The 27,408-nt window shown below is 37.9% G+C and overlaps 1 protein-coding gene across 2 annotated transcripts in view; it reads left to right on the top strand.

The window, feature by feature from the left end:
* Positions 1-27,408, top strand: part of LOC109420550 (chaoptin) — a 611,746-nt gene that overhangs the window by 222,591 nt on the left and 361,747 nt on the right. For both annotated transcript variants that reach the window (XM_062850196.1, XM_062850197.1), the window contains one exon: positions 10,697-11,000. In XM_062850196.1, the coding sequence (XP_062706180.1) occupies positions 10,754-11,000 (247 nt within the window). In that variant the 5' untranslated portion in view covers positions 10,697-10,753. The remainder of the gene's footprint in view (positions 1-10,696; positions 11,001-27,408) is intronic.

Raw genomic sequence — 27,408 nt, 5'->3', positions numbered from 1 at the left:
CACTACCGCAACAATAGGAACACAGCAGCAAAAAATTTAAGGAAAATATTTTTTTTAAATAGGTTTATGGGCAAATCTTAAGCACACAAATGGTGCAATCTCATAATTTAAGCATAATACATCTATTAAAAATGCCTTTTGGTAACATTTCAGTCGAAAAAGTGCTCAATTGCCACTACCGCAACATTAGGTACTACCACAACAACAATTACCCCAGCTGGGCAAGTTAATAATTTTGAAAGTTGTCAATAGCTTGGTAGCCAAATGGCAACATCAAAACCGACGTAGATGCATCGATCAGGAAGGAAAAGTAAAATAGTCGGATTAGTCGACGCACCGAATTCCGAATAATGAACTAAAACATGAAAGCTGTTCTTGTACCGACATTTCGAACCCTCTAAGCAGAATACCCTCTTCAGATGAGTGTAATCAGTTTCGTACCTTTGAATTCCGCCCTATTTTGCTTATCCTTTGACAGTTACGCATATTTCGACAACCCCTCGTAATCTTCCTCAGTGTATGTTATCCAGTGGGTACGCGTATCTGTCAAAGGATAAGCAAAATAGGGCGGAATTAAATGGTACGAAACTGATTACACTCATTCGAAGATGAAAGCTGTGCTGTTGTACGCCATCAGGGATGTCAGATGATTTTTTTTAAAATCTGTATGTATCACTCATCGAAAATCTTTATCACATACAAAATTTGGGAGAAAAATCTGTATCCCATACTAACATAAAATGGCCCCTCTAGCTAAAAAATCTGCGTTTCATATAAAACGAAATCTGTATGGAAGCTCAAAAATCTGTATAATTCCATTCCTGACGCCAATGAAATCTGATGTGTATCAGTGAAGAACACTTTACGGCTGCTGCAGGTCTTCAGCAGCAGATGCCTGCGGTACATACGTTCATGCTGGCCTCACAATTGGACTCCAACGCGTGGATTTATCGTCTAAGCAGGCCCGGATTAAGGATTGTGGGGGCCCTGGGCCAGAGCAGGGCAGAGTGGAGGCCCCTCGGAGGTACAAGTGCCATGAGCAAATATGCTTATCTTCGTTTTTGTTAATGTTTAGCAAGCAACAAGGTTTTTGTGGGGGCCCCTAAAATGTGGTGGCCCGGGGCCCTGGCACCCCCGCCCCCCCCCCCCTTAAATCCGGCTCTGCGTCTAAGTCAACCACGACCGATAGCGACTGATATTCGGGAGCGAAAGAGGAGTTGAGTTGGCCATACTCTACGCAGGATCGGAAATGAAATCTGCAAACAAGCGTTCTGCTGTAACCGAGCCGAACATCGCATCAGACGCAGGCCCTGAGACTTATGGTAGTTCAGAATCAACAAAGAAATAAAAGTATGTAGTCGGTTAAAGTTAGACGTGGCGTCGTTGGCCTTTTGCACAACCATGGGTTCACAGCACTACAACTAGCAAGTATCTGTAGTCTAGAACGTCCATCGGTTCTGCAATACTGCGAGCACCAGTTATTTGCCACGAAGCTTTCCAGTGGAATTATGAAGGGCGACAAAGCAAAGAAGAAAAAAGCCACTAAAAATTTATCATCTTTTATGGTGCAAAATGCCTAGAAATTATCATGAATCTTTCCCGAGCCCCGGCATAATATAGAATGAATATTAAATTAATGAATACCCAAGATGCACCATTTGGATGCGCGCTGGCCTAATTTTGATTTATTATATGCTAATTTTGCATTTCCGGCCTCCTCGTGCCGGTACATTTTCCAGCATAGAAAGCCGAGTTGGGCACAATGTGGGCACGCCGCATCGCATGTCTATGTGGAGGCGGTAGAACCTACTGCAGAACTATGTAAGGAAGCTGCATGTTCTGGGCTTGCTCGCTTGCTGTCTCTGAGCAAGAAGGAACAAGGAGCAAGTGAAAACTTGATTCCCTTCGGGAAGTGAGGTACGATCTGCACTGCGGTCAATGTTACCAAGAGCATCTTACCTGGTACCGTGAAGTGGATGACATTCATTCCTTTGGAAGATCATTTCTAGATATTGTTGATATCAACACTGAAGTAACAAAATGTCGGAAGAAAGAAAGAGGAATATTTGGGAAGCTTACAGGTGCCAATAACACAATCTTCCGCCATGTGAATTGACCAAGAGATAAAAGAAATTAAATCAAGACCAAGAAAGAAAGGCCTCGCAAGACTTTATTCTACCAATTGCGCAGATTAGGCTTTGTCGGATTAACTCTGCTGCTCCTAACGTCCCCAGTTTACGGTGCTTGGCCCTGCCGTCCTCTAGAACAGTGAGAGAAACTCAAATTTACGGCCTTTTCTCTTGCCTAAATGATGTTATCACTGCCTGATAGTCAGCGCAAATTTTCGGCAAATTTCGCGAAATAACTTCCAAAAATTCCTTCGAAAAATGACTCATTTTAGCGCCAACCATCTACAATGTCCAAAGTCCTTTCGGGCGGGAATTCCTCAACCCATTTCTGCAAGCGTGCACTTTTACAACTGAGTACACTCTGGCATCCCGCATCTCCTCGTTGTAGTCGTCGTCGTCGTCTCCATCGTTATGGTCCGTTGTGGTAAAAGTCCATGAAATTTTTATTTGCCTTAGTGATATTCGTTGTTCGTCGTTGCACTGCACCACCTCCGAGCTGTGTGCTGTGCTGAAGGAAAAAGTGAGAAAGAGTGATTCAATATTATGCACTTCAAACTGAGCGAACTGCAGTGGGTAGGTATGTAGTAGTTGCACAATACTGGGTGGTGGGTGGTATGGCATTCGTTGGTTGGTAGACGCTTTCGCCTGCCTGCGAAGAAAAGCTTGGAAATATGGCATAAAATATGGTTTTCTGTGGATTCTCGGGGGATGACGTTCGTTGCCATCGTCATTTTTGGAAATGTTGACGTTGTTGTTGGGATAGTTTTTTTTTTAATCTGAAGCAAACTAAAAGAATGGCACACTCCTTGTCGAAAGTATGCCAAATAAACTGAAAAAATATAGACGTAGTGTTAGAAAATAGATTTAATTTCTTTTGAATGATTTATTTCAAGGTGAATGCTGAAGGCGCGATTTGCAATGTTAAAAATATTGAAAATGCATATAGATTTTGCAGAATATCTCAAATAATTTTTGAAAGGGGGCGTGATAAAATCGGAACAATACTGTATATGTTGACGTTTTCCCATAGCATCCAATAAATACAACAGGATTGGTCTCCTGCATAATATTTTTACACAGAAGGTATTCCTTTTTAGAGGATTCTAATAAAAAAAAGAATTCGTGGAGTACACACTTTATATTTTACAACATCTTGAATCTTGAAACTACATTTATTGATACAAAATTACCAATTGGTATCAACAAAAACAGTTTTTAAATGTTCTCTTAAGCCAGACCTACTATTTATTTACATTTAATAATTAAGTTCATCACACGGCATGGGGTCCAAGAGAAAGGATTTAGGGGTCAAACAACTTTCATGACCGAAGCTGCATATACTAAGCGCCCTTGCGCTTTCTGTTTAGCTTATTTCAACCGTTTTGTTGCAGCCTTTTCTGCGTAAGTACGAGCCTGTTCTTCAATGATTATTTTTCCTTGCAGGTACTCATACTTCTATTTAATAAGGCTCTTCTAATTAGGAATGTCCTGTTTCTCCTTCCAGTATCCCTTGAAAAGTTTATGTTGGATTTTTTTTCAGATTTCTCACTCTAGAGATTGCTTCAGAAATGAAAGTAGGAATTACTGCACGGAACATTTCAAGTTCAAAACACAAACAAAATTTCCATGCTATATTCGATATTTTTTTTTATTTTGAATGAGATTTTGTTCATGCGCTGGATTTTATGAATTATTTACCTTTGCAGCCACATAGCATTTTTTCCTGACCCTCACCAGCGATATAATCGTAGCGGTATCCCTTTGACCTCCCTAAAGAAGACCCAAACCAAGGATCGAAACGTCGGGTGAAATAGTATTACCCCGCTTATAATTTAACCTGACCCAAAAGCCAACCTTAGAGGGATAACTTTACCAATTCGTCGGTCGTTTCCACAATAACCTCTTTTCACTAGTTAGATGGAGAATATTGCAAAACGGTTCCGGGTAATTTGGCTGAATGCCATTTGACCGAATGAACTTAAGCGACCATGCCACTGTTTTCCGCATCAGTGTAACTCGAAAGAACAGTCTATGATTCAGAGAAGGAAAAATCATTGATAAGGTTTTGGCAGTTTCAACGTCATCTAATACCTGGATGTCAAAACTAGAAAGAATAGTCTATGATTAAAAGAAGGAAATATTTCTGATGATTCTAATGGAATGTTCAAAACGTCCTCCGAACTCTTTTGATCATAATTCGGCCAGATGGGATTCGGCCAAATAGCGTTCGGCCAAATGGCCGGACACCTTGCAAAACAAGTCACATGAAAAACATTTTCAGGTGTAAGCTCATACATACATACGTTAGCAGAAATTGCTCTAGGATCTCTTGAAAGATTTTCTTTTCATATCACTTCGGGAATTGCTAGAGTAATCCCTCCAGGAGCTGCGCAAGGAATCTTTCCGGAGTTACTTAAAGAATTCTGAAAGGATTTCTTTCAAACATTATTTTGGAAGTTGATTCAAAAGCTCCAGGAGTTGCTTCTGAAATTCTCCCAACAGTTATATTACAAATGTTGACACGAATTGTTCCAAAATTAAATAATGGAATTCCTACAAAACTTTTTCAAAAACTGTCCAAGAATTCATTTAAGAATTCATTTTTGTTAATTATACATGAATGTCTTTAGGAGTTATTGAATGGACTCGTCCCGGATCTCCTGCAGGTACATCTCCAGATGTTTTTGATGATATTGCCCCAGGATATCTTCAGGAGTCACTTCTGTCATTTCTCTAGCAGATTTTTGCACAAATATTTCTGGAAATATATTGAAAATTTTGTATGTGGTTTCCTATGGAAATACTTCCAGGTGTTCCACTAATTAAAGCATTAGAGATGCTACAAAAAGTTCTTGCAGAAATATCTCAGTAGGTTCTGGAGGAAGTCCTGCTGGAAAAAATCCTGGAGAGGTTCTTCGAGTATCGTCGTTGCAGATGCGAATATGTTCACTCAAAACACGAATTTTCGATAGAAAACTCGGAGAGTCGAGTCACATATACCAGTCAACTCAGTTCGACGAATAAAGATGATTTATGTATGTGTGTTTGTATGCATGTCCGTGCACGGAAAAAGTTCACTCACTTTTAAGGTACCACTCATTTCGTTGACTGATTTAACGGATGGTAGCTCGAATCGAACCGGAATTTTACCGCATTGTTTGCTATTGAGAATGGAGCTGATCGGTCAAGGCGTTCGGGAGTTATGGCCATTTTATCCTAGTAACTAAAAGTTCAGATAAAGCAGCTCGTTCGAGGTTGCTCATTAGCCTTCTAAGCAGCTTCATTTTTAAGTAATTTTGTAACTTGAAAGTTCACATAAGCAAGCTGGATAGCCTTCTTAGCAGCTTCCGACAGAAATTTGACAAAATTCATGCAGATACAAAAATGTGTTTTCCATAATCACAACCCTGTTGGTGGGTTTGCGATTTAATATCTGGAAATGGCTTCTGATACTTATATTTTCACACATGTCGCTGCAATGTAGATTTGAACTAGATCCTCCTGCGTGATAGCCTGCCGACTTACCGCTACGCTGCTGAAGACACTTGACCAAGTCAAGCTAACTTCACTACTGTACAAATGTGCAAAACTAGCTGCCGACAGAAAATCGATTAAAGTCAGACTTTAGCTGCTGTTCACTCAATCGCAACTGTAGTACTGTAGTAGAGCGTAGGGTTCTCGACTATCGGTTCGAATCCGATGGGCGGTAATTTTTTTTTTGCTCAAGCCTAGTATTCATTGGTTTGATAAATTCATATTTGTCTTTTATTCGTGTATGCCTAACAGTTGTTTTTTGTAAAAGAAATAAATTAATATAATTATTAGCTTTATTAGGGAGAATTTTAGCCCGAGGTTGGTTCATCTCCAAAATAAATTTAATCTTCATTGAAACACAATGCTACTGAACTGCACTTCTATGAACATGAAAGTTCCGACAAAGTTCCGAGTAGCATCTTAAGCAGCTTTAAAGTTTAACGAAGTTCAGATAAATTTACGAATGGAACTTTCGGGCTGCTTAAGAGGCTAACAATTAGCCTTGCCGGAACTTGTGACCGAAAGTCCCAACAAGGCTTATAGTTAGCCTCTTAAGCAGCCAGAAAGTTCCATCTGGAGTTTATCTGAACTTCGCGGAACTTGAAAGTGCATTTTGTCATGGGGAGCCGAAATCTTGGTTACTTGGGTGGTGATCCAGGCCAGTACCGGTAGAACTGGCCGTATATAAAACTGAACCAAGCCTCATAATGCGACACATCAAACTGCGGCGATTTTTGTAATTAGCATGGTTGACGAATTTGTGCGGAAATCATCACTGACCAGAAATTCCACGATGTTGGCCCAAAATTCAAGATGGTATCAAGATGGTGGCTCCAAATTCAAGATGGCGGCTGTTTAATGGTGTTTTAGGAACTAAAACAATGCAATGGGGTCTCCAGTTGGCCTAGTGGTTAAGGCTATGGATCGCTAATCCGGAGACGGCGGGTTCGATTTCCGTTCCGGTCGGGAAAATTTTCTCGACTAGGGTTACCAAACGTACTCTTTTTAGAGTACATGTACTCTATTTCAGCAAAAAATTGGGCGTACTATTCTTTTTGGTAAAATGGGCCCAATTGTACTCTTTTTTGTAAAATTGATTGATTGATTGATTTGTCTTTATTAGAGAGACTTTTTTTTTTTGTAAAATTACATTTTTCTGATAAAATATACATATCAGTCAAAATAAACTTACAAGTAGTAAAAAAATCAGCATGATACAAATTAGAATCACTTTTAACGAGAGGTCTTATCTGCAGAAGAAAGGCCATCTTAATTTTCACTTTCTTCCATCGAAATCACTCTAATTCATTCAGATTATGATTCGCTCCTTGCTGAAAAATGTTGTTAAAACTGCCGTTTATTAATTTGTTTTTGCAAAAATGGTTTCACTTTGACGTGCAATAATCGGAAGGGTAAATAATAATGAAAGTATTTCGTTTCTGTAATATGCTAGCTTTTGAAAGGAGGCTCAATTTTTTAAACTGTCTTGAACGAAGCAGTGAGTTACATTTTCCATTGAGATCTTAAAAAAGTTTGTAATCTGTATTAACGAGATTTTAGCCCTTCCGAAGAAAGAACTCACATTTAGCGAGTTTGTCGGGATTGGCATTCGATCCTGGGTCCTCGGCGTAAGCGTCGCGTGTTTTAATCATCACACTAGGTCCATTTCACAAAAAAAAATAAAAGTCTTACGAAACCTATTGCACGAAATCCATCTACGGGAGAACAAAAATTTGACAGTTCTCGCTAATTCGTAACGAAAGAAATTTGAAAACAAATCACTAACACACAAGTATTTGGATTGGCCAATAGTTGGCATGAATACTGAAAAAATGTGAAGTTAGAAACTGCTGTAATAACTATCCAGTGATGTCTTAAGTAGACACAACTTAAGTTTTTCACTTCGTTAGAAAATTTACCTACCTTTAGGTGTCAAGTATGGTTCACAGAATTAAAATATAAAAGGCTTCACGAGTGTCAAACAGTATTTAATCGATTCCTGTACTCTTTTGTACTCTTTTATCAAAATTCTTGAATTTACTCTTTTCATGTGTGAACAATATGGTACCGTAAACCGGGGTCAAATTGATCTCCGGGTCGGAATTGATCAGACGATTTTCCGTTAGATAAAACATATTTCAAATGGTTTCCGAGCAATTATCGTTTGGTATCGGTTCCCAACTGCACGATAGTTGTAAGCAAATTAATTAAAATATGCTAAACTTAACCGAAAAACGTGATCAATTTCAACCCGAAGATCAATTTGACCCCGGTTTACGGTAACCCTATTCTCGACTCCCTGGGCATAGTGTATCATTGTACTTGCCTCACAATATACAAATTCATGCAATGGCAGGCAAAGAAAGCCCTTCAATTAATAACTGTGGAAGTGCTCAAAGAACACTAAGTTGAAGCGAGGCAGGCCAAGTCCCAATGGGGACGTCGTGCCATAAAGAAGAAGAAGAATGGGTCTACAGTGTCGATTCGTTTATTGTGGAGTTGTCTCGATGGTTGGATGTCCGCTGGTGGGGGCAAACCCCAACTAAAATGCGCAGTCAATGTCAAAATCGATGTCAAAACGAGTTTGACATCGGACTGCCGTCGCATCGTACATAACTTTTATATACAGAACGCTTGTGCAAGTATGTGAGTGTTTCGTGACGTATTTCTCGTCACTTGCATGTATCTAGAGCATTCAATTCAAGTTGGCAGCTGTTCCATGGAGTTTTAGGCTCTATAACAATGCAATATGGATATGTTCGGTATAGGGAAGATGACTGGACTCCAAAAATGGCGACCAAAATATCCAAGATGGCGATCTACATCTAAAATGGCGGCTCCAATTTCAAGATTGTGGTTGTTTAAGGGAGTTTTATGCTCTAAAACAATGCAATGTGGGTATATACAGTATGGATAATACATCCGGAGTCCAAAAATGGTGTCCATAATATCCAAGATGGTGTCCCGAACTTCAAGATAACAGCTGTTCAATGGTATTTGAGATAAATAAATCATTCAATATCAGTATATTTGGTATGGAGAAGGGATTTGAAGTCTAAAAATGGCGAACATAACTTCCAAGATGGCGGGCTTGAATTCAAAATGGGGCAGAAAACTCAAGGTTGCGACTTTCTTTGAAGAGTTTCAGGCTCAAACATTAAAAGCCAGATAAACGATATGATTTCTGGTGCCATGAAATGGATTTTTGGCAATCATATGAAAGGCCCAAGCAACACACATGTTATAATAGAGTTACGACAGCGCAAGTTTTGGTTGTATAGAAGTTTATTTTACGTAATTCTAACATTGTGTTGAAATAACGTAAAATAAACTTCTATACAACCAAAACATGCGCTATCGTAACTTTTATATAACATGTGTACCGGGCGATCCATATTCATCAACATGAAAGGTGCCATCACCGTTAGGTGGCATAATTAGAGTTTTCCGACTGGTATCATGGGAATTAGCGCATATGACGAAGTCAATTTCTACCCTTAACCTGCCGTTACTCGCGTGGTTGGCCACAACTGTCAGCACCACGCTGATGCTGAATACAAAAAGGCGTACTTTTCTCAACATGTTGTACAAAATACAACAGCGCGGTCGCTCGTGGGTTAATGATAAAGAATGGTACTCATGTCTTGGCAAAATAATTGAAACAAAATATCTATTGAACCGACAAGTAGCGCAAACACATCAACATATATTCAATTCACAAACTCCCAACGCTCCATCTTCATATCGAGATAAATTACCACTTTCCGGAAGCATTGGCATAAACTCTCTTAATGTATTGCATAAAGATTCACTGCCTTGGTGAAAACTATTAAACGCGAATAAAAAATCGACTTCCCTGTTTCATCCCAGAAGCAGTAGCGCAGCGGCACACTTTATCCGAGTTTTTTTCTCATGTGACATTGTTGCAAGCTAGTTCCCGTATGTATGTGTAGCTTGTTAAACCACTTCCACTTCCACTGTGAAGCTGAAGTGAAATATCACTCCAATATATCATGCAACAATTGTCGCTGTACAGTCACCCGGCACGGGCGCCACCACCACCAAGTTCTATGCCGAAGAGTGCGAAGACTCACAGTTCCGAAAAAGCCGGGTTCTTCGTCTGGCCTGGTTCAAATTGTGTGGAATCTTAACCGCGTCCCCCGTTTGTCATCATTGCCGGTTAGGGTGCGTCCTTTTGTTTTGATGCAGTAAGGGGCGGGACCATTTGGGGATCATATGTTGGGCAGATTTTTGCTACAACTATAACTTTGGTGATGAGCCGAAATCTACTGAAACCTGTATCACAAGTTTATTTATTACGAATTGATAGAGTTTCCTTTACCTGTTTGTGTCACATTGATAGGCCACTCAAATATAACAGCACTTCAGCTCTCACTTCAGGATTCGGTGTGTCTCTTCGTTGACCATTCACGTCTCAAACTCGCGCGCTGCCAATTACGAAGCGATGCAAAAGTGTGTGCATCAATTGGTGAGCTCGTTTCATATTATTCAACCATATGATACTACTTTGTCTTGAGATTGTTCAATAAATTTAAGTTGAACGAATTCCAAAACTTCATTTTTCTAGAATTAAAATTCCAAAGGCACTCTGAATATCTTGACTGATATAAAACACAAACAATAAAGTTTCCAATAAAATATCGCATTTCGGAAATAAAACCAATTTTTCTCAAACATTTAGTCCACTCTACTCCCGCGTGCATATGCGTGTGCTCCATCAAATCACAACGGCAGCAAATAGCGGGTTCCATCGCAGTAGTTTGGATATGATAAATGAGTGAAAATTTTTCACATCACGAATCCGTTCTCGAGCGACATGATCCTGAACGTGGGTTGTTGCAGCAAAGACGTCAGCTGTGGTCGAGATTTTTTTTTGTTTTTTCCCCAAACGGCTAAGAATGGGGCAAAATGCAAACTTGTTACGTTATTTTCAGTTAATCTTACTGTCGAACGAGTTCCTGTTCAGTTTCTGATTTTTTTCCCTCCTTACTCTCTCCCTAAATCAATTTCAGATTCGATTTGAGTGAGTGCCTCGGTGCGGTGTGCGACAGTGTGCCAGTGAAAAAAAAATGATGGATCCCATCGTGCGGTTGGCAGCAGGAATCCTCTACACGGTGGTGGTGACACTGCTCGCCGTCGAACGAACACGACTCGGTGCCGACGGGTGGAAGCTGGATAACCGGAACATTCTCTACACCAATCAGGATGTTTCGTACGAGTGCCCGATCAATACGATGTGCCGGTGTGCCAGCCTGCCGAACGAGACCACGCTGCTGCAGATCAACTGTAACGAGGTTTCGCTGTACAAATTTCCAGGTTAGTAAAAGGGTTGGGAAAGGTGGATTTCGAAAGCGGGATTGTGGAAAAAAATTGATACGGGCTTATTTGTAACCAAAACAAAATACTCAACAAGTTTATAACATTGAATGTTCTCCAATTTCGATGTCTTTTCCGTAACTTTTTTTGTCTTATTTTGCCTTCTTTCTTTTATGTCTTTTTAGTCTTGAGGGGATTTATCTGCCTTCTTGTTTCTTTTGTATTCTCTATACTATTACCGGCCTCTATACTATACTACGGCCGTCTTACCCCGTTGGTTCGACACGTTTTAATACAACACTTTTTAATTCGTACCCCGCTTATTCGACAAGTCGGCACCAACATTTCAAAAGGGCGTAACTGCATTTTGAAACAAACCCCTCTTTCACATCTGTGGATCGTATTTCAATGCCGCCATGCAAATCACCGCCAGTATAGGAAAGAAGAGCAATATCTCTGTCTAGTAATGTTTGTGAATTTCGTGGGAAACTTAAAATATGACCCACAGATGTGAAAGAGTGGTTTGTTTCAAAATGCAGTTACGCCCTTTTGAAATGTTGGTGCCGAAGTGTCGAATTAAAAAGTGTTCAAATGTCACAGCGATGTACACTGTAAATGCAAATCAGTTTGATATTGCGCTTATACTCGCACCCGCAGCAGCTCCTCTTGCAGCTGCTAATTCCGGAAGCTCAGAGTTGGTGCTATTCGACACCCAAACCGCCTGGAGACCAACCGGAATGAACTGAGGATGGCAACAATCGTAGAAAGAATGAGCTTTTCATTCGCACCACCGCGATATCTGTTGAAATTATGTTTCACAACAAATCCGGAAATCAAAACAAAAACAAAAATAGAGTTGCCAAATTTCAATGAGCAAGGTGGTGTAGGGTGACCAGTTTGTCGAATTAAAAGTTTACCCCGGTTGTTCGACAACAGTCGGTGTCGTATTAACGGGGTAATTCGGTAGTCTTCCCTGTCTTCCCTGGGCTCTCACTTTTCTGTGTTATCTCAGTCGTCATAATTTTTCTTGTCTTCTTGGTATTTTTGGACTTCTCTGACTTTTCTGTATTCTTTGTCATATTTTCCTCTTCTGGTTTCTATGATTTCTCTTTTTCTCCTGTCTTCTTATGATTACGAAGACTTTTTTCATAGTCTGTGTTTCTTTATTTGAAAAAAAAAGACATTTACACCGTCTTCGGCTTTGCGGCCACTACAGACTGAACGAACATTACAACATTAGACAACGGACAACACATATAACACCCAGTGGACCAGTGGAGAATTTTCCGTTTGACGAAAAGTTTTCCCCGACTGGAGCGGGAATCGAACCCACACTCCGAGGCTTACGAGACACCTAAACGACTGACGCCGCTAACCGCTCGGCCACAAAGCCCACATTTTCCTTAACTTCTCTAACATCTCTGCTCGGATTGTCTTCTTTGATTTCTCTGTCATAACTGTCCTTTCCGTCCTTTTTTACTTCTCTGTTACTTTGTCTTCTATGTATCCTTTTTTCACTTTTTTAAAGATTGTTTGTGGCTTCTTCATCCTCTCAGTCTTTTCTTTCTTGTCTTTCTTCTTTGGCCTAGTCTTCTTTGGTTTTTTTGTGTCCCTTGTTTTTTGATTCTACTCTTTCTTCTTAGTCTTCTTAGTTTTTATCCATATTCCCAGTCTTCTTGGAATTCTGAGTTTTTTTATTTCTAATCAATCTTTCAATCATTTTAATCTTCTCAGTCTTTTCAGTCTTCTCAGTCTTCTCAGTCTTCTCAGTCTTCTCAGTCTTCTTAGTCTTCTCAGTCTTCTCAGTCTTCTCAGTCTTCTCAGTCTTCTCAGTCTTCTCAGTCTTCTCAGTCTTCTCAGTCTTCTCAGTCTTCTCAGTCTTCTCAGTCTTCTCAGTCTTCTCAGTCTTCTCAGTCTTCTCAGTCTTCTCAGTCTTCTCAGTCTTCTCAGTCTTCTCAGTCTTCTCAGTCTTCTCAGTCTTCTCAGTCTTCTCAGTCTTCTCAGTCTTCTCAGTCTTCTCAGTCTTCTCAGTCTTCTCAGTCTTCTCAGTCTTCTCAGTCTTCTCAGTCTTCTCAGTCTTCTCAGTCTTCTCAGTCTTCTCAGTCTTCTCAGTCTTCTCAGTCTTCTCAGTCTTCTCAGTCTTCTCAGTCTTCTCAGTCTTCTCAGTCTTCTCTGTCTTATTTTCTATGTCTCTTTTGACTTTATTGTTTATCCTTTGTTCGTTTTGTTTTCTTTGTTCCCTTTTTTGTTTTCCATTTATTTTTCCTTTCCTGTTTGCTGTTTGCTATGCTTTTAGTCTTTTCTGCTGCCTTTTCTTCAGAACGGCTTTATGAAACGGTAAACACATTTGAATGAAATTATTTCCGAAAACATAGCTAACAAACATACTCTATTTGGTGAAACTCTGCATCTTACACACCGATGACAAGAATTCATCCATTCACTTCAATTGAAGAACTTTCTTCCAGAAACAGCACTTCTTGAGAGAAACATTCAATTCGTATCCGTGTTCCTTTCCGTATTTTTCCCCAGCACCTCAACTCACTCCCGTGTTGCTAACAAACCTTCCAAAAAACCCTGTACCTTCTCCCGACATATTTATTTGCTTGGGAGCATCACTAACAAAAATGTTCAAATCCGGAGCTGCTTATTTTGTCACTTGCTGCCGTGAAGCATGCATTTCCTCGTTTGCATTTGCAAGAGCAATGAAATCACTTCAGGAAAAGTTTTTGTCAACAATTCTGACATGCCAGCAGCAACAGAGTGCTCGAATTGGTTCGTTGTACCTTGCTCGTAGGTAGGTGCTCTATGTTCCACTTGGCGCAAGAGGTCCTCCCGGTGGGAAGGATGGAAACCCTTTTCCCTACTTGATGCTAGGTGCTACTGGCGGCCGGTGTGGAAGCCGGTGGGGAAATCTAGAGACATCATAAGAGTTGCAGCTTCGTTAACTAGCTCACTTTTGAACCGTGACTGTTCGTAAGTACATTTTGAATAGGCTTAACTTGATGAAAGGATCGGGCCGGAAATCAAATAGCGAATCCCATGGAGCATTTCTTGAATGAGTAAAGGTGGCACAGGTGAGAGCAAATATGCCAGTGTGTATTGAATGATCATCATCATCCTATTTGAAGTGAAGTGTTAACAATTTGAACGCAATTTTTAATTAAATGTATTTTGCCATTATATTTCTTCTTTCTACGATGAGGAATCTATAAATAGAAAACAGAAGATTGATACAAATATAAAATAAGGTAGAAGATAAAAGTTAGTCGAGATAAGATGAAATAAAGATCACAGATGCTTAAAAGACAGAATAATGAAGAGAGATAGAAGATAGAAGATCAAAGATAAGAGACAATAATTCAAAGATAGCATATAAAAGACAGAATATATAAAACAAATAAGATAAAATACTTTCGATAAAAGTTAAAAATAGGAACGTGGAAGTTAGAAGATGGGAGGAAGAAAATAGAAGATAAAATAAATGTGTAAAACTCTATTAAAACGACATATTTGCTCCAAGAATCAGATACGACTTCAATTTTCCGTTCAACTGCGTGTTGATTTCCAGCAATATGATAGAGCGTTGCTCAAACAAAGTTCAAATACATATATTCCAATCCTAATCTGCATCTCCGTTAAAGTTGAGCATCGTTTAATTCGAAAGCAAGCAAATCTCCCCACAAAACACGTAGCTAGTCCTCGGTACATTTCCAGAAATTCAATTAAAGAAACAAACAGCATCGTTGAAGTTTGCACCTGAGATTAGCTGCCTCTTGTGTGAAACTTGTCTCGTTGTTGTGTCGTCGTTTCGCTGCGCTTGGAGGGCGACAAAACTCCTCCTCCGGTGATGTCGAACCTCCGGAACGACAAGAACACCGGCCCAATTTAATGCATGCGTGGGTTTAAGCACTTTACTAATTCTCTGACTCTGATTCACCAGTGTCTCTCCTGCTCGTTGTTTCCCCTCTGGAGTCTGGAATCCTCGTTGTTTGGATAAACATAATCAACCTTAGATTGTATGTGTGGGAAAATGTATGAAAAGTTTGCCCGTTTTTGGCAGATTTTGAGCAACGGAAGCATTCCCTTTGTGAACAAATTTTTGGCGCAGTCTCCTACCGGAATTGGGGAACTCGTGCTGCTACTGCTGCAACTTTCCTAATCCAGAGTAGCTTGTTCGGTCTGAGACAATATTTTTCTTTAATTTCCTTGCTCGGATTCCCTTCTTTGCATCTCTCGGAGTGCCACAGACAGACTGTAGCTCATTCCTACCGGCAAAAGGTTAATGCAACCATAACAAATTGCAAATGCTCCATAGAAAATCAAAAAGCGCTCCATAAAGAATGAACATATGTTCCATGAAAATGTGAAATGTTACCCATAAATAATTGAAAACGTTCCATACTTTATAAAAAATGTACCGGTAAAACAAAAAAAAATCTCATTAAAAGTGAAATTTTGCACCAATAAATAATACTGAAATGCTCCATAATAAAATACAAATGCTCCATAGAAAAATGCAAACGCTCCATAAAAAATTGAAATTGTACCCATAGAAAATTGAATATTGCTCCATAGAAAAATTAAATTGCACCATAAAAAATAGAAATTGCACCATTGAAAATATATGAATGCTCCATAAGTATTAGCAAACTGCACCACATAAAATACAATTTGCTCCATAAAAAATTGAAAATTCTCCATAACTTTAAACATTTGCACCACTAAGGCAGTGCAATGTAAAGTAATTCAGCCCTGCCGAATTAAATTATAAGAATATGCTATCTATGGAGGATTTTCAATTTTTCATAGAGCAATTCATATTTTCTATGGTGCAGTTTGATAATACTTATGGAGAATTCATCTATTTCCTATGGTGCAATTTAAATTTTTTATGGTGCAATTTAATTTTTCTTTGGAGCAATATTGAATTTTCTATGGGTACAATTTCAATTTTTTATGGAGCGTTTGCATTTTTCTATGGAGCATTTGTATTTTATTATAGAGCATTTCAGTATTATTTATTGGTGCAAAATTTCACTTTTAATGAGAAAATTTTATGTTTTACCGGTACATTTTTTATAAAGTATGGAACGTTTTCAATTATTTATGGGTAACATTGCACATTTTCATGGAACATATGTTCTTTCTTTATGGAGCACTTTTTGATTTTCTATGGAGCGTTTCTATTTGTTTATGGGTGCAATAAATAGGCTGCCATTCCTACCCCCTTGGTTCATAAGGGGTCTTCTTTTGGGGTTCCGAGCTACGGAGACAAAGTTTACCCTAGCCTTTTTGCCCGGGTGATTCGAGGATGAGAAATTGCACATACAAATGCAAAACGGTAGCACTTCTGTTGGAGAGAAAGGTAGCATCAGGAATCGTATGTTCCACAAAGTACAGAGTATGTAAAGTAACTTTTCTTCTACAGAGTTAACTCAGCTGCTGGAACTGGCAACTTTGTAATCCATTTTTTTTTGCTTTCAACAGTAACAGTACTAAAATGAGGCATTCACTGCGAGTGGATCGATATTTTTATATACATTGATTTTTAGACTTTCATTTGATTGGTCTAACGTCCCTCAGAACGGCATATTGGGGCAGAACGGTGTTGTCGACAGACAGACTAGTACCTAGGGAATTGATTGATTGATTTGGCTTTATTAAAAAGACTTTCAGCCCTTGGCTGGTTCGTCTCTACCTAGGGAATCCATCTTACAGGCAGTGTTGGGAATACTCACTAGCGAAAAGTTATACTCACTTGCTTCTATCTCAGTCCAGAAGCATGCTATCAAAAAATGATGTTTGAAGGGCTTTTAGATTCTTGTTTAATCTAAAAGTTTGCCGAATAAAGTAAAGGTCACAAACGCATACCAAAGCTGTGAAAGAGCTGTGAGCACAAGGTGAGTATAAATTACACGAATTTTTCTCACCTCGTACTCACAGCTCTCTCACAACTTTGGTATGCGTTTGCAACCTTTACTTTATTCGGCAAACTTTTAGATTAAACAACAATCTAAAAGCCCTTCAAACATCATTTTTTGATAGCATGCTTCTGGACTGAGATAGACGCAACTGAGTATCACTCTTGCAAGTGAGTATTCCCAACACTGTTTACAGGTTGGTGTTTGGCTTCTATAGCCACAGCCTCTGTTGAGATGTTCTGCTGGGTTCCCATCTTACCCATGTAGTCACAAGTAGACCGTTTGAATGCAAACGAGTTGCTTCACTATTACGTCTAGTTGAATATTATTCGGGTGAAACCCCTCCATGCATATTTTTTTCACGAATTATTTCTGAAATTATAGAGGAAGGAACATTTTTGCTGAAATGCCTTGAATGAGTTTAGCAAGAATTATTCTTAACATTTCTAGAAAATTCTCCAGGATTACTTCCAAGGACACCATCAGGAATTCCTTTGTGGATTATTTCAGGATCAGGAACTTTTATAAAAAAAAATCTAGAATGTTTACGGAGAGAAAATTCTGTATTTATTCTTAGAATGATTTGAGCTTGAATTCCTCTAAATATTTATCTTAGTATCCTTTCAGATTACATCCCTATCCATGCATATTTTTGAAAATTTATCCGGGGATTCCAGAGAATGTATCAGGAATTCCGCCAGGAAGTGTGCTTGGGACTTCTTCAGGAGCTATTCGAGACAATAATTCCAATAATTTATCTTGAAACTGGTTCATGGGTTTCTTCAGAAATTCTTTTTAGGATTGCTCAGGGCTTCTTTAGGAAATTCCTTCCAGTATTGCTTCATAAGTTCATGCTTGTGTTATGGAATTCCTCCACAAATATTTTCGGATTTTGGGATTTCTTTAAAAACTCGTCCTGAAATTTCTCAAGATTTTTTTTTTCTAGGAATTTCTGCATGGGTTTCTCCAGGATTTTTTTTACAAAGTTTTGAAGATTCATTAATAGATTCATACAGGGGTTTCCATTAGAAATTCACTTATTTTTTTCAGCAACTTTTTCAGTAGATTTTGCTTGCATTTCTTTAGAGGCTCTTTCAGCGGTTCCCATTCATTTGGGGATGTTTTGGGCTTTTATTTGGAAATTCCTGTATACAATTCTCAAGAAAATCTTCTGGAAGTTTCTTCAAGTGTTTCTGCAACAGTTTCTATAGGTACTTCTTCAAAAATGGCTTTGGTTTAATTCACACCTTCATTCAGGATTTTTTTCCCGATTTTTTTTTAACCTCTCAGAAAATCCTGCAAAAATTACTCCAGAATCAATTCTTTAGCATTTTAAAGGTTTTTATTTTTCAAGAATATCATACTTAGAAATTTTCCTCAGTACCCTTAGGTATAATATCGAAAAATCCGTAAAAAAAACTCATTTATTTTTGTAAAATTTTCCAGGGTTTTCCAAAATTGACGTAAGAACTTGACGTATTTTTAGCAAAGCACGTTCAATTGACAAAAGAAAGATAAATGCGTAAAAAAATACCACCGAACCCACGACTCCGTATCGCTAGCCCGGTGCTTTAACCAACTAAGCCACAGAACAAGTTACGATTCTGCCGAATGGAAAGTTCAGTTTTTTATGTCAATTTGAACTACCCTAAATACTCTAAAATAAGGTTTTTATTTAAAAGTTTGCCTCCTGAGTGGTCGTGAGTTCTGACTTATGTCAATTCCCATGTACAGTAAGCACCCTGCTTTTTTTTTTGGAAATGTGCACCACTGGCCGACTAGTAAAGCCGAAAAAGAGCAATAAATTCATTGTTTATTTCATAATTGCCTTGGAATGAATTTTATTTATTTTTGCCTTTCTCGTACACTAAGTGTACTGGAAAGGCTATATGTTCACTTCAAAAATGACTTTTTGATAGAAGGCCCGGAGTGTCAAGTCATATATACCAATCAACTCAGCTCGACGAATTGAGGTGATGTCTGTGTGTATGTATGTGTGTATGTGTGTGTGTGTGTATGTGTGTATGTGTGTGGACAAAAAAACTCACATCACTTTTTGGCAGTAAACCTCAACCGATTTTAATGACCGACGGTTCATTCGACGCGTAATCTGGTCCCATTGTTTCCTATTGAAAATGGTTCAGATCGGTCCAGCCGTTCCGGAGTTATGGCCCTTTAGGTGTTCCGGACCGGTACCCCTGGAAGGGGCCAGACATGAAAATGCAACAAACCCATGCATGCGACCCATCAAACCACGGAATTTTCGATTATCTGATAAACGGTAAGCAGGAAAATAGGCTAAGACCATATCTGAACCAGTAATGTTCCGGAACCGGTTCCGGATGTCCTGCCGGAAGTGGCCAAATATAATAGTGAACCAAACTCATGCATGCGACATATCAAACCGCGGCATTTTTGTTAACCTGATGAACGGTTAGTAGGAAAACAGTTTTAGACCATATCTGAACCGGTAGTCTTCCGGAACCGTTTCCGGATGTCCTGACGGAAGTGGCCAAATATAAAAGTGAACCAAACCCATGCATACAACATATCAGAGTGCGGCTTTTCTGATAACATAATGAAAGGTTAGCAAGAAACTAGTCTCTGACCATAGCTGAACCGGTAGTGTTCCGGAACCGGTTCCGGATGTCCAACCGGAAGTGGCCAAATATAAGAATGAACCAAACTCATGCATGCGACACATCAAACAACAGCATTTTCGGTAACCTGATGAACGGTTAGCAAGGAAATTGTCTTAGACAAAATTTGGGACAACAGGGCCCCTAGAAGGGGTAAAATTGGGCCAATTTCATTTGGGCTATAATATTGTCAAAACTAAAGTTGAAGCATTTATACTTTAAACAATCCTAAACAACATAAAACTGAATGTGTCTACTGAATTCAACATTGATTTAGAGCTAAAATATTCTTGTAACGACATACAAAGGGATGGGCTATGCAGTTTTGGCCCAATGACACCCCCATTGACGGTAAGATTTAAAATGAAGAAATGATCGCAGTATTCATATATGCAAAAGAATAAAACCGTGGCCAAAGCAATCTCATCAAATCACACCATTTTAAATTAATGTGGTGCACAGTGGTCCAGATTTGAAATACCAAATCATAGTAGTCTGCTAGTTTTAGCCTAAATGAAAAGATCTCAATTTCATTTTTATGGCAAATTCAAATTTTACATGAATTGTATTGAGCGTATAAGTACTCACAGGATCGGCACACGTCGACGGAAAGATCATGAGTACATATTCGACGAGAAAGGCACTACCACCACTAGGTGGATTAATCTGGGTTTTTGTTTTTTTTTTAGGTTTTCTATCAGGAATTTCTTCAGGCAGTAGTTAAAAAATTTTGTTTACAAATCCGTGAATAAGTGCTGTATTAAATTTTTCTGAAATTCCTTCAGAAACATTTCCAGGAGATTTTCCAAGGATTCCTTCGAAAAAAAAAATCCTTTAGGTATCCCTCAGAAAGACGGATTTTTTTTCCACTAGTACCTTTGCCTGCAATTTATGCAGACATTTTTCTCTTTGAAACGGCTACGCAGTCTTTTGATAATGAAACTGTTTTTGCAAACTGCCTAACGTTTCGACACGGGGTTAGTGTCTTCTTCAGAGGTGTCTTCATTCAGAAGAAGACACTAAGCCCGTGTCGAAACGTTAAGCAGTTAGCAAAAGTCGTTTCATTATTAAAAGTCTGCGTAACCGTTTCTAAGAGAAACTTTATAGTCGAGCCTCCAATAGAGCTTATGCAGACAATTTTTTAAGAAATTCATTCAGAATTTCTTCGACAGATTTTTCTTGAAATGCTTCCGGCATCATTTCAAGCACTTTTTCCTTGGAGATATTTGCTCCTTGCTTGCAGATGTCTTTCATAAATCTCCCAAGTTTTTTTTTTTTCTAAGAATTAAGAGGAGTTCTTAAGGTGTCTCGTCAGGTATTCTTCTAGGTATTATCCTTGGCATTCCCCAGCCAACATATATGATGTTTAATATGATGCTAAAGTGGTGGAGGCCACATACGTACATGCTTCCATTTAACCGCCTGAAAAGTTTACGAATACCGCCTCCGCTTTAGCATCCTATTCAACATAATATGCGATCGTGTTCAGGGATTTCTTAGAAATTCCTCCAGGGAATCCTCAAATATTTTTTCAGTATTTTTTGCAATTTCTGAAAACAATCCTGAAAAATCTTTATAGGAATATCTCAATATGCTTTGCATGAATATCTAAAGATGGATATCCCAGAAGATATTTCTGATAAAGCCGTACCCGAGCAGGAACAAATAACTGGTACATAACTGCAGCATACCAAAATCAGGTATCATACCAAGTCGAGGTATTGATCGGTTATATCGGTATATACCCAGCTGGGTACCTAGGTATTGAAAATAACTTATTTTGGTATTTTCTTGGTATTTATAAAATACCCCAACGAGTTATTGGGCTGGTGTTGGGGACTGCTTTTCAATTATGGTAAAATCACTATTTCTATGGAAAAATCGCCTATTATTATTTGGGTATTGCCATACCTGATGTCATTATTCACGTGTTATGCAAAGAATATACACCAGTTATTATTTTAAGTATTTTTCCTCTTATGCAGGACTTCTTAATACCAGTGTGTGTAGTGACGGCTCGGCAGCTGGAGCAGGGATGCCAGATGATTTTTCCAAAAATCTGTATCAGGATTTTAGAAAATCTGTATTTGTCTGTATTTGGAAACTGTGACTGAAAGCCAAAAAACACCAAGTTTCCGTAAATTCTGTCGGACTCCGTTAGAAATCGGTGGGTTCAACATGTAAACAACATGTTTATGTCTCGAATTTTGCATGAACAGTAGTAAGTTTTCACTAAACGGTGTAAATAGCAGAACGTTATGGTTTTGAATAGAGAAATAAATATGTCTATTCTTAATAATTCTGACCTTTTACGTCGCCGGATTTCTGTGAAAACTTCTCCAGGGATTCTTCCAAGAATTTTCCCTGGGACTTTCCTGAGAGTTTCTCAAAAAATATCCTGAAACTGATTCACGGGTTTCCGCAGAATTTTTTTTCGAAAATCCTCATGAGATTCTTTAAAGGATTAAAGAGAAAATTCCTTCAGAGATTGCTACATAAGCAATGCTTGTATTTCTTAATATATTTTTTTAAATATTTTTGGGAAAATTCCTCCAATTTTTTTTCAGGAGTTTTTCTATAGCATTTCTCCGAAAATTTATCTCCATGAATTTCTTCTCACGTATGTTGAAAAATGCAACTCCAAGAGATATTTTTCTTTAACAAACATTCAGAGATTCAATTAGAAATTTAGAAACTTTCAGTTTGTATGAAGAATTAGCATTAGAAAAAATACACAAAAATAGAGAGATTATAAAAAATAATCTTCAAGAACCGTTCCAGAAATTTTTGCTTGAATTTCTAACTAAAGGATTACTCCATTTTTTCAGAAATTTTCTCGGATTTTTTTTTTGAAAATTCCTCTAGAAATTCTCGAAAGATTTTTCTGTAAAGTTCCTCCAGGAGTTTATCCAATAGTTCCTTGAAGTATTGCTCTAGGCATTGCTTTGGATTTGTTCAGACCTTTCTTCAGGGATTTATCTTTCATTTTTTTTCCAAAAGATTTTCTCAACAATAAGTTCTGCAGTAATTGTTGGGAGAATCTTTTGGAACTACTAAGGCCGATGTAAATATTTAATTTGTTTTATGTCACCCCCCCTTCAAAAATCTCAAAATATTGAAGGGGCGAAAAAAAACATGGCGTCTCATGACTCCATTTTCAATAGACAATTTTTTTACAAGCAACTATTTTTCAATAGTTGAAAAAAAAATTTTCAATAGTTGGTAAAATTTTTTTCAATAGTTGGTAAAAATTCCAATTTTTCAATAGTTTTTTTTTCGTTTGTTCCTTATTTATGTTTGTCCCCCCCTCGTACCTGATGAGAGGTCTCGGACATAAAAGAAAAATAATATTTGCATCGGCCTTGTAAACAACATAGCCAGCAAAACTGAAGTTTAGCAGAATTTCTGTAAAAGCTCCTGAAATAGCTGAAAATTTTTCAGTAAACCAGTAGACTTTATTTTGAAAAAAAAAATAGGCAAACCTAAGGTTAGAAAATAAGATGTTAGAGGATTGTAAAATAAATATAGTTGTTCCTGGAGAAATTCTGATGGCATTCCTAGTGAAACTTTTTATACTTTCTATCTGATGCCTCAAAAATTTGATTTCTTTGGCAGAAATTCAAGAGAAATCTTTCGAGGAATGTAGTACAGAATTCTTAGATTTACTCTTTGTGATGGAATATTGATTTTAATTAATATTTGATTTTGGGTGAAATTTCAGGAAAAAAAAAACAAAAAGAAAATGTCACAGAAGACATTACAGAGCATTTCCAGCTCAAATCTAGAATAGCGTAGACGCGATTTTTTCAATTCAGGCGAAATTTTACTCATGTATGAGCTCCTATCTTAAAATGTTTTTCATGTTATTTGTTTTGCAATATTCTTCAAACTTTTGATAAGGGCGTATGAAAAGAACCAAATAAGGCCGATGCAAATATTTAATTTGTTTTATGTCACCCCCCCCCCTTCAAAAATCTCAAAATATTGAAGGGGCGAAAAAAAAACATGGCGTCTCATGACTCCATTTTCAATAGACAATTTTTTTACAAGCAACTATTTTTCAATAGTTGAAAAATATTTTTTTCAATAGTTGGTAAAAATTCCAATTTTTCAATAGTTTTTTTTTTCGTTTGTTCCTTATTTATGTTTGTCCCCCCCTCGTACCTGATGAGAGGTCTCGGACATAAAAGAAAAATAATATTTGCATCGGCCTAATAAGCTTTATTCAAAGATTTTGTCTAGAAATGCTTCAAAGTATATTTGTAGAGGGTTCTAAAGTTATTGTATGTTTCTCAACGATTCCTTGAAAATCTCTTTTTTATTTCTTTATTGGTTTGGTTCTCTAAAATATTCTTCCAAGACATCTCTTCATCAACTGCACGAGTTTTTTTTTTCGATGAATCCTTCAGAAGTACCTCCAGCAGTTCTTCCAAGGATTCCTTCTGAAAATCCTCCAGGGAATCTTTAGAAACTTAATGAAGGATTTCTTAAAAAAAATCCACAAGTACCTTTGTATGCAATGTTTGCATTTTTTAAGAGATTTCTTTAAAAATTCCTCCACGGATTTTCCAGGAATCACTGCAGAATTTTCTCAAGGATTCCTGCATTGATAGAGTTACTCCAGAAGTCTATCAAGATTTTTTTCCTTTTTTCTAAAAAACATGAAGGAGTTTCTGCAGGATTCACAGAACGAATTTCTCAAAAAATCTTGGAGATCCCTGGGAAGAGTTTCCGAACAAATTCCTTTAGGATTTGTGAATAATTTACTTGAAGAAATTCAGAATTTTTATTTTTTCAGGTATACTCCATGAAGGAACTTCTAAATTTTGAAATATTTATGAAATCTCTGGAGATAAATATATCTTCACATACGAATTTCTAAAGAAATCTAGGCAGAAAATTCTGAAAGAAATCTAACTCTTAAGTAAAGTAAAGTTAGTAGTAAGTAAAAAGAAAATCGGGTTAAGTACTGTGCCTTTGAATTCCACTAAGAATTTGCATCCTTTGACAGATACGTATTTCGAGCTCAACTGTAAGGTGGTCTTCGGTATCTCGTACTTGACTGGACTTCAGCCAAGTCCAGTCGAGTCAAGTGCGAGACACTGAAGACGATCTTACAGTTGAGGTCGCAATACGTATCTGTCAATGGATGCAAATTCTTAGTGGAATTGAAAGGAACAGTACTTAACCCGAATTTCTTTTCTTACATCATAGAAGAAGTGCCTGGAGAAACATTTCGGGAAATCCTTGGTGGAACGCATTACAAAACATTTGCAAAGATCCCAGAAATAAATTCTTCAGGTATTTCTTGAAGAATTTTCGTAGAAATTCTTTGGAAATATTCCCGAATGAATTTCTCAAAGAATCCGTGGCGATATCAATGGAGTTATCCGTCGACAAATATCTAAATCGTCTATCGATTTTTTTAATTTCAACACAATTTTATAGTTGTTTGAAAAGGTGTGCACTGGCTAATTCTTCTCAGGTTCGATTCAATATTATTATTTGAAAAAAAAAACTGTCATTATTTTCAATTTTCAACGAAAATATTATTCGTAAGTTTTCTCATTATTTTCATTCAACATATAGGAATGAAAAGCATAAAGAAAACCAGCTCTTTTGCTTAGCAAAGTTTCCAACTTTTATTTCATTTTTCATGTACTTTAACTTAAATTTTCTTACATCTTCATATTTCACTGGAAATTCGCGACTCTTGCAAATTGTCAAGCAAACAACAATACACATAAAAAAGAATGAGCAAAGATATAGTTTATTCGATTTTTCCTTATACTAACTTGAAACTAAAAAGTTTTATATTACAAGATTAAGATTTCAACGTGATAAAAACATAAAAAGGACACCCATAACGTATGCTTATTACATATCTAGGACGTTTTATGTTTCGTAATATTTGTTTTATTGAATTCAATTCTAAAGAGAAATTTCCTGTAATGAAATGATTGAAAATTGAGGTCAAATCTGAAAAATATAGATAATTTAATGGGTTTGTACTCTCAATATTTTGTATTACTTTATTCTCCATCTTGCATGAATGTATGAGGAAAAACCCTAATTAATCCACCTAGCGGTGATGGCGCCTTTCTCGTGTCTTCGAAACCCCATTTCAATAAAAATCAAGCGAAATGTTGATGTATATCGCACTTTCATACAATTAACAGAAATCCATTTCATGATACCAGAAATCATATCGTTTATCTGGCTTTCAATGTTTGAGCCTCAAACTCTTAAGAAAAAACGCTATCTTGAATTTGAAGCTGCCATTTAGGATTTAAGATTGTCATCTTGGATATTCAAGTCGCCATTTTTGGAATCCAGAAATCATCCCCTTACCAAATATACCAACAATGCATTGTTTCAGGCCCTAAAACTCCATTCAAGAGCCGTGATTTTGAATTCGGAGCCGCCATCTTAAGTTTTAATGGAGCTTCTGATCTTCAGTGTTGATTTCCGCACAAAACTCGCCAACCATGATGTATCGCATGATGGGGCTAGTTCTGTTTTATATACGGCCAGTTCTACCGGTGCTGGTCCGGATCACTGAAATGGCCATAACTTCGGAACGCCTTGGCCGATCTGGACCGTTTTTAATAGCAAACAATTCCAGTTAGATTCAAGCTATAATCCGAAAAATCGGCCAATGGGAAGTGCCTTAAAAGTGAGTGAAGTTTTGCGCACATACATACATACATACATACATAAACACATACAGACTTAATCTTAATTCGTTGAACTGAGTTGATTGGTATATGCGACTTGATCCTCCGAGAATTTTTTCGAAAAATCGTTTTTTGAGAGAACATATAGTTTTTTAGTACACTAATTGTACGAGAAAGGCAAAACACTACTTTTAGGTTTTAGTTATCTAACTAAACAAATAGACTCCAAGATCTTTTTTGATAGCAAATTTAATAATCTTTCATATGCGATCAGTTTGACCATTTTCAAGTTATAGCCAGTTTGAGACAAGCAAAGTCAAAAACATGAAAAGTTCAATTACTACGTAACGTTGAGATTTGACCATATGCGTAAAACATTTTTTTCACCGGTTTGAACCTGTTTGCTTGCCCTCGTTCATCAGGTTATCAAAAAATCCTAGCTTTGCTCTGTTGCATATATTTAGCCGCTTTCGGAGGGACACCCGGAACTGATTACGGCACTAGTGGCTGTCCCTAATGTGGTCCTAACCTATTTCTTTGATAACCAGTCATCAGGTTATCAGAAAAGCCGTTATTTGTTGTATCGCATACATGGGTTTGGTACTCTTTTATATTTGGCCACATCCGTCGAGACCCCCGGAACCGGTTCAGGACAACTACCGGTTCAGACATGGTCTGATACTGTTTTTCTGCTAACCGTTCATCAGGTTATCGAAAATGCCGCTGTTTGATGTGTCGCATGCATGGGTTTGGTTCACTTTTATATTTGGCCATTTCCGGCTCGACACCCGGAACTGGTTCCGGAATACAACCGGCTGTCTCTAATGTGGTCCTAACCTATTTCTTTGATAACCAGTCATCAGGTTATCAAAAAAGCCGTTATTTGTTGTATCGCATGCATGGGTTAGGTACTCTTTTTTATTTGGCCCCATCCGCCGGGACCCCCGGAACCGGTTCCGGAATACCACTGGTTCAGATATGGACTAATATTGTTTTCCTGCTAACCGTTCATCAGGTTATCGAAAATGCCGCTGTTTGATGTGTCGCATGCATGGGTTTGGTACTCTTTTATATTTGGCCACTTCCGGTGGGACATCCGGAAGCGATTCCGGAACATTACCGGTTCAGATGTGGTCTGATACTGTTTTCCTGCTAACTGTTCATCAGA

This window comes from Aedes albopictus, chromosome 2, assembly GCF_035046485.1.
Source record: "Aedes albopictus strain Foshan chromosome 2, AalbF5, whole genome shotgun sequence".
In the NCBI taxonomy this organism is placed as follows: Eukaryota; Metazoa; Arthropoda; class Insecta; order Diptera; family Culicidae; genus Aedes; species Aedes albopictus.
Note: the sequence above shows the minus strand (reverse complement) of the source record. Positions and strands in the feature narration are given on the sequence as shown.